Source organism: Brachionichthys hirsutus, chromosome 2 (genome assembly GCF_040956055.1).
Source record: "Brachionichthys hirsutus isolate HB-005 chromosome 2, CSIRO-AGI_Bhir_v1, whole genome shotgun sequence".
NCBI classification, from domain to species: domain Eukaryota; kingdom Metazoa; phylum Chordata; class Actinopteri; order Lophiiformes; family Brachionichthyidae; genus Brachionichthys; species Brachionichthys hirsutus.
Genome location: NC_090898.1, coordinates 1843636 through 1851163, shown reverse-complemented (window position 1 = coordinate 1851163; position 7528 = coordinate 1843636). Strand labels below are relative to the sequence as shown.

General features: G+C 50.0%; 1 protein-coding gene across 1 annotated transcript; it reads left to right on the top strand.

Annotated features, from left to right (window-relative positions):
• Window positions 1-3618: 3618 nt before the first annotated feature.
• On the top strand, window positions 3619-6925 carry LOC137903509 (protein-L-isoaspartate O-methyltransferase domain-containing protein 2). Its single transcript, XM_068747662.1, has 6 exons — window positions 3619-3774; window positions 3855-4005; window positions 4085-4187; window positions 4281-4452; window positions 5274-5397; window positions 6231-6925. The coding sequence occupies exons 1-6, from the start codon at window positions 3619-3621 to the stop codon at window positions 6788-6790; spliced, it is 1266 nt and encodes a 421-aa protein (XP_068603763.1). The 3' UTR covers window positions 6791-6925.
• The last annotated feature ends 603 nt before the right edge of the window (window positions 6926-7528 follow it).

Here is a 7528-nt window from a genome sequence, read left to right as displayed (position 1 = left end):
GCAGAAAAGTGCATCATTTTCTATGCATTGATGTTCTGGACGGGCAGCACCAGGAGGACGGCCCAAACGGGTCAGTCATGCTGGCTCTGTGGCTGCGATGGTGTGTCCTCAACTAGCTGCTGTCCATCAATGATGATGCAGAGAAGAGGACATGGGCGTAAAAGCGACAGAAATTATTATATATATTTAATGTTTTAATATACAATTATTCAGTACAGTACAAATCACACTCAAAACATCCAGGGGAGTATGACGAGACTACTAGTCAAGTACAATACAAGTATTCTACATGTATATTTTATGTCGTATGGGTAAGGCAGGTTGAGGAAGTGCCTCTAGTCCAGGGGTAGGCAACCGTGTTCATGACGTGAATACTGCAATACAGTACTCAAGCCTGGATTATGTGGATCTGTGCGTTCATTTCCTACCGCAACGCGTTCCCTTCTTCATGGAGGAGGCCATAAGTCACAGGAGCAACTCAGTACCGACCAGCTCTCACGGTACGTTCAAGGGTTCAGATTACATCACCTCATTACGACGACAACAGGAACAGAGCAGGTTTCATTATAATGGTCACAGCATTTAACCACGTTGATAACTATTAGAATTTTTATTCTTAAATCAAGTGACAGAATCAAGCTGCACTAGTCTGTTCTCTTAAACCGCAGTAACAACCTAACTTGATATTATGGCTAACAAGGAATAAGTCACTTTTCTAACTCATCAAACAAACAAAGACCTGCAGCTATGGCTGATTAGAGCTGCTTTATAGCGGGTTTAAATGGAATAAAGCTGCTTTATAGCGGGTTTAAATGGCATAAAGCTGCTTTATAGCGGGTTTAAATGGAATAAAGCTGCTTTATAGCGGGTTTAAATTGAATAAAGCTGCTTAATAGCGGGTTTAAATGGAATAAAGCTGCTTTATAGCGGGTTTAAATGGAATAAAGCTGCTTTATACCGGGTTTAAATGGAATAAAGCTGCTTTACAGCGGGTTTAAATGGAATAAAGCTGCTTTATAGTGGGTTTAAATGGAATAAAGCTGCTTTATAGCGGGTTTAAATGGAATAAAGCTGCTTTATACCGGGTTTAAATTGAATAAAGCTGCTTTATAGCGGGATTAAATGGAATACAGCTGCTTTATACCGGGTTTAAATGGAATAAAGCTGCTTTATAGTGGGTTTAAATGGAATAAAGCTGCTTTATAGCGGGTTTAAATTGAATAAAGCTGCTTTATAGCGGGTTCAAATTGAATAAAGCTACTTTATAGCGTGTTTAAATGGCATAAAGCTGCTTTATAGCGGGTTTAAATGGAATACAGCTGCTTTATACCGGGTTTAAATGGAATAAAGCTGCTTTATAGCGGGTTTAAATTGAATAAAGCTGCTTTATAGCGGGTTTAAATGGCATAAAGCTGCTTTATAGCGGGTTTAAATGGAATACAGCTGCTTTATACCGGGTTTAAATGGAATAAAGCTGCTTTATAGCCGGTTTAAATGGAATAAAGCTGCTTTATAGCGGGTTTAAATGGAATAAAGCTGCTTTATAGCGGGTTTAAATGGAATACAGCTGCTTTATACCGGGTTTAAATGGAATAAAGCTGCTTTATAGCGGGTTTAAATGGAATAAAGCTGCTTTATAGCGGGTTTAAATGGAATAAAGCTACTTTATAGCGGGTTTAAATGGCATAAAGCTGTTTTATACCGGGTTTAAATGGAATAAAGCTACTTTATAGCGGGTTTAAATGGAATAAAGCTACTTTATAGCGGGTTTAAATGGAATAAAGCTGCTTTATAGCGGGTTTAAATTGAATAAAGCTACTTTATAGCGGATTTAAATGGAATACAGCTGCTTTATAGCGGGTTTAAATGGAATAAAGCTGCTTTATAGCGGGTTTAAATGGAATAAAGCTGCTTTATAGCGGGTTTAAATTGAATAAAGCTGCTTTATAGCGGGTTTAAATTGAATAAAGCTGCTTTATAGCGGGTTTAAATGGAATAAAGCTGCTTGATAGCGGGTTTAAATGGAATAAAGCTGCTTTATAGCGGGTTTAAATTGAATAAAGCTGCTTTATAGCGGGTTTAAATGGAATAAAGCTGCTTTATACCGGGTTTAAATGGAATACAGCTGCTTTATAGCCGGTTTAAATGGAATAAAGCTGCTTTATAGCGGGTTTAAATGGAATAAAGCTGCTTTATAGCGGGTTTAAATGGAATACAGCTGCTTTATACCGGGTTTAAATGGAATAAAGCTGCTTTATAGCGGGTTTAAATGGAATAAAGCTGCTTTATAGCGGGTTTAAATGGAATAAAGCTACTTTATAGCGGGTTTAAATGGCATAAAGCTGTTTTATACCGGGTTTAAATGGAATAAAGCTACTTTATAGCGGGTTTAAATGGAATAAAGCTACTTTATAGCGGGTTTAAATGGAATAAAGCTGCTTTATAGCGGGTTTAAATTGAATAAAGCTACTTTATAGCGGATTTAAATGGCATAAAGCTGCTTTATAGCGGGTTTAAATGGAATAAAGCTGCTTTATAGCGGGTTTAAATGGAATAAAGCTGCTTTATACCGGGTTTAAATTGAATAAAGCTGCTTTATTTATCAGAAGCAGCCCCAGCTCGTGGCTGGAGTTCCGTCACAACAAATAAACTTTGTTCCAAACTGCATCCGGCCTCGGAGAGCGGAATGTAGGTCACGTTACTTTGCGTGCATCACGCCTGACGTCATGACGTCAGCTGGCCGAATGTTTACATCCAGCAGTGTTGTGCTTGTGACTGGATCCAGCAGCAGCAAAGGTAGAGACTCCGTTTCCCGTCGGCGGAGTCCCGGTTTCACCCCGAGGGCTTCGCGGTGCTCGTTAGCTAGCCTCGTTAGCTAGCCTCGTTAGCAGGCTGGTGCAGCCCGGGCTGTGTCATTGTTAGCATGAGTTGTTGTGCTCTAAACGTGCAACGCCACAATTCAAGCTAACAACCCGGAGCATCTGAACGGCGCAGATATCCGCCGCAAAAAGCTGCATCGCCTCGGGGGGGGGGAAGTAATGCTAATCAGGATCAGGCGTTCCAGGTCGTGTCTCATCGCTAATCGATCTGGGAATGCACGAGAGATGGTGAACTGAGCTGAATGAAGCGTGAGGATTAGCTTTTACAGGAAGCGTGTAGCCTGCTAGCCTGCTAGCCTGCTAGCCTACTGGACCACAGCGCCGCCCTGCGGCCGTGGGGATGGCGGGACGTTCAGGTGCTGTCGGAAAAAACAAAAAAACTTTGACGTCATAGATTCAGAAACGTTCGTTTTATCGTCAGAAACATTTTATTAAGTTTATAAACATTTTATTAAGTTACACATTCATGCAATCGAGCAGGACGAGTTACTTTAGTAACTAATTTAGCATTAATGGGTATAAATAATAATATAGCAGCATTTGAGACTCTCTTCTCTACATTTCTTTCACTGATGTGCTTCTGAACGCATCTCTTTCGCTCATGAGGCGTGAACAGCAGGAGGTCCCTTTGATCTGGTGGCCGGTACTTCCATTAGCGCCCCCCCCCCCAGCTGCCGCGGCATCCCCGCCTCCTCCGGCTGTGGGATAATAAACCCGTTTCTCCTCGCCTGCAGTCACGATGGGCGGAGCTGTGAGCGCTGGAGAGGACAACGACGACCTGATTGACAACCTGAAGGAGGCGTACTACATCCGCTCGGACCTGGTGGAGCGGGCTTTCCGAGCTATTGACCGAGCAGACTACTACCTGGATGAATACCGGGATAATGCTTATAAGGTATTTGCTACCTTCGGGGTCGAGCCGCTGGGCGGTCTGACGGGGTTGTGTCCTAAGCTTTGTGCCGTCGCTGCCGTTAGGACTTGGCGTGGCGGCACGGAAACATCCACCTGTCTGCTCCGTGCATCTACTCGGAGGTGATGGAGGCTCTGGATCTCCACCCGGGGCTCTCCTTCCTCAACCTCGGCAGCGGGACGGGTTACCTCAGCACCATGGTCGGCCTGACATTGGGTAGGTGGTCGGGTTGGGGCGGGGTCACAAGGGACACGAGCCGCCCTGGCGCTGAACCGTGCTGCGTTCACTGTTCCAGGACCGTTTGGAGTGAATCACGGAATAGAGTTGCACGCCGATGTCAGCGAGTACGCCCACCAGAAGCTCGATGCCTTCATCCGAACCAGCGACAGCTTTGACAAGTAGGTGCCCCGCCGTGTCTGCGGCGCCGTCCCGGCGGCTCGTGTTTCTGCGCCGGCGTAAAACGCCCCCCTGCGCCGCTCTTCTCCGTTCAGGTTCGAGTTCTGCGAGCCGTCGTTTGTCGTGGGCAACTGCCTGGAGATTCCTCCGGAGAGCCGGCGGTATGACAGAGTGTACTGTGGCGCCGGCGTGCAGAAGGAGCACGAGGACTACATGAAGAACCTGCTGAAGGTGGGCGGGGTCCTCGTCATGCCTCTGGAGGAGAAGGTTGGTGGCTCCAGTCCCTCGAACCCAGTGGTTCTCAAATGGCCCCCCCTGACATCGCGGTGCGATGTCAGGGGGGGCGCCCGTGACGGCGGAGAAAATGGTTTTTTTGCCTTACGAGATTAAAGTGTAATTGCACATCCACTCCAGTAGTTGGCAGTGGCGCCCTGATTGTCAGAGTGCGCGCAGGGAGGATTAGCAGAAGAAGAGCGGTTGTGAACAATCTAAGGTGGGAGAAGAAGAAAGACCTGGCTTCCTCATTTTCTGTTGCAGAATAAAAAAAATGGTAATAAAGTTATTCTTTGTTGAAGTTGATCTATATTTCTTTTTTTCATATTTCTTTGTATGTTAAGGATACAAGAGTGTTTTTTTTTCCGGGGGGGGGGGCGCGAAATGATTTTTCTTCCTAGGAGGGCGCGACAGAAAATAATTGAGAAGCACTTAACCGCCAGTAAAGGAGGTTTTCCAGAAACAGAGTTGTGCTGCTCCTCTAGAATATGACTGCGTCCCCGGGGGGGGGGGGGGGGGGGGGCGTCCTACCCGACGTTCCGTCCTTGCTGTCCCCCTTCCTGTAAATGCAGGCTGAAGGCCTTCGCCTCGCCGTCGGACCATTTTATCTCTGCTGATGGACTCAGACAAAATGTACAAATTGGTGGTACACAGAAGTACTTCTTGTTCCGGCCGATGCTCCTCTCCAGTCAGCGATACTTTGGGATGATTGATTAGATGTGTTGCAGAGGTGTGTGCACGGAGGACTAGCGCGCTAAGGGCTAGTCTTGATGTCATCGTCTCCCTCTCGGTGTCCTCCTGATGTCTTTCTGCAGCTGACCAAGATCAGCCGGTCAGGACCGAACAGCTGGGAGACCAAAAAGATCATCTCTGTGTCCTTCGCTCCTCTGGTGCTGCCGAAACGCGGCAGCAACGGCAAAGCCAAGAGCGTCCCGCTGCGTGAGTCTCGTCTCAGCGCCTCGCACCTACAGGGGTGCTCCACCCCGACAGAAATACCAGCGCGTCGCCGCTGCTCTGGCTGTTCTCTGCTCTGGCTGTTCTCTCTGCTCTGGCTGTTCTCTCTGCTCTGGCTGTTCTCTCTGCTCTGGCTGCTCTCTCTGCTCTGGCTGTTCTCTCTGATCTGGCTGTTCTCTCTGCTCTGGCTGCTCTCTCTGCTCTGGCTGTTCTCTGCTCTGGCTGCTCTCTCTGCTCTGGCTGTTCTCTCTGCTCTGGCTGTTCTCTGCTCTGGCTGCTCTCTCTGCTCTGGCTGCTCTCTCTGCTCTGGCTGTTCTCTGCTCTGGCTGTTCTCTGCTCTGGCTGTTCTCTCTGCTCTGGCTGTTCTCTCTGCTCTGGCTGTTCTCTGCTCTGGCTGTTCTCTGCTCTGGCTGTTCTCTCTGCTCTGGCTGTTCTCTGCTCTGGCTGCTCTCTCTGCTCTGGCTGCTCTCTCTGCTCTGGCTGTTCTCTCTGCTCTGGCTGTTCTCTGCTCTGGCTGTTCTCTCTGCTCTGGCTGTTCTCTGCTCTGGCTGTTCTCTGCTCTGGCTGTTCTCTGCTCTGGCTGTTCTCTCTGCCTCTGGCTGTTCTCTGCTCTGGCTGCTCTCTCTGCTCTGGCTGCTCTCTCTGCTCTGGCTGTTCTCTCTGCTCTGGCTGTTCTCTCTGCTCTGGCTGTTCTCTGCTCTGGCTGTTCTCTCTGCTCTGGCTGTTCTCTGCTCTGTCTGCTCTGGCTGTTCTCTCTGCTCTGGCTGCTCGTTATTTTTCTTGCTCGTCTTACTGCCGTTTTCTCCTGACTCTTGCAGCCCAGTACGAGGTGCAGACGCTACAGGAGTTAGCCCGTATCTCCATCCGCCACACCCTGCGAGTGACACCAGAAGGAGGCAGCCAATCACGTGGCCGGGGCTCCTCGTTCAGCGTGGGCAGGGGCCTGGCGGTGGCCGGCCTCCATAAGTACGGCCCTCGCTTCAAACGCAGGCGTGTCCACCGGCGCCACTGCAACGCCCTCGTCCTGGCCACCCGCCAGGTGGTGGTCAGCAGCGGCATTGGCCACGCCTCCCTGGACAACAACAACAATCGGAGTGGAAGAGCAGAGGATGAGGAGGCGGGGGGGAGGGAGGCAAGTCGGCAAATGAGAGGGAGCAGGAGGACGGGGAGGGGAGTGGGAGGGGTGCTGGAAGAGGAAGAGGAGGTGGAAGAAGAGGCCGAAGAGGAGGAGGAGGAGGAGGAGGAGGAGGAGGGGGAGAAGGAGACCGGGGAACTGCTCCGACCCCAGCCAGCCATGAACGTCCTGAGAGAGAGGATCCTTTGCCTGCCGCTCCCCGAGCCTCTGAAGATGTACCTGCTGTACTACAGGCAGAAATGAGCCTCTGAAGCCCGCCCCCCCCCCCCCGGTCCTGAGTCAGAGCCCGGAGTCCAGCACCTCCTGTCCGAGGCGGGATGAACGCCACCCACCCTCTCTTCCCTCATTCTGCCCTTTATTTCTCTTCTTTACTCCCTCGGTTCATTTGCTGATGGGGGGGGGGGGGGGGGCTGATGGGGGGGGGGGCTTGAGCAACCCAAACGTGTCACCCCGATGACCCAGCAGTCATTGGCCAAAGCAGAGAAATAGATATCGGGGATGAGTCGCCAGCGCCCTTTCCTCTTGCCTTTCTCTTCCCATGATCGACGTTAGCGGAACAGTCAGTGATTCCACATGCGCGATCTGCAGAGTGTGGGACACGCCCGGCCTCGGTTGCCAGGCAACCTGGCGGCGCTCACAAATGGCCCCATCAGTGTCCGGTCCACAGACAGCGGGCTCAACCCTCGGACCAGCCTCCTATTTAGTGACGCTCTAACTAGAGCGCGATTAGAGTCCGAATGAAACCCCCCCCCCCCGTCCACCACGGGCTCCTGCATGAAACAACTCTCCCTGCTTGATCTTCATTTCACATGTTTTAGGAGTTTCTACGCACATGTTTCATCGCTTTGAGCTTCTGTCTCCTGACTTTGTAACACGGAGCTGAAACATGGACGAGTCGCTCTGGAAACGTGGCCGAGTCGCTCTGGAAACGGGGCCGAGTCGCTCCGGAAACGGGGCCGAGCCGCTCCGGAAACGTGGCCG

Bases quoted from the DNA above. Each gene is read 5' to 3' on its own strand.
- LOC137903509 (XM_068747662.1), top strand. From the start codon at position 3,619: ATGGGCGGAGCTGTGAGCGCTGGAGAGGACAACGACGACCTGATTGAC. The intron at 4,188-4,280 runs GTAGGTGCCCCG...TTCTCCGTTCAG, and splicing joins ACCAGCGACAGCTTTGACAA to GTTCGAGTTCTGCGAGCCGT. The intron at 5,398-6,230 runs GTGAGTCTCGTC...TGACTCTTGCAG, and splicing joins AGCCAAGAGCGTCCCGCTGC to CCCAGTACGAGGTGCAGACG.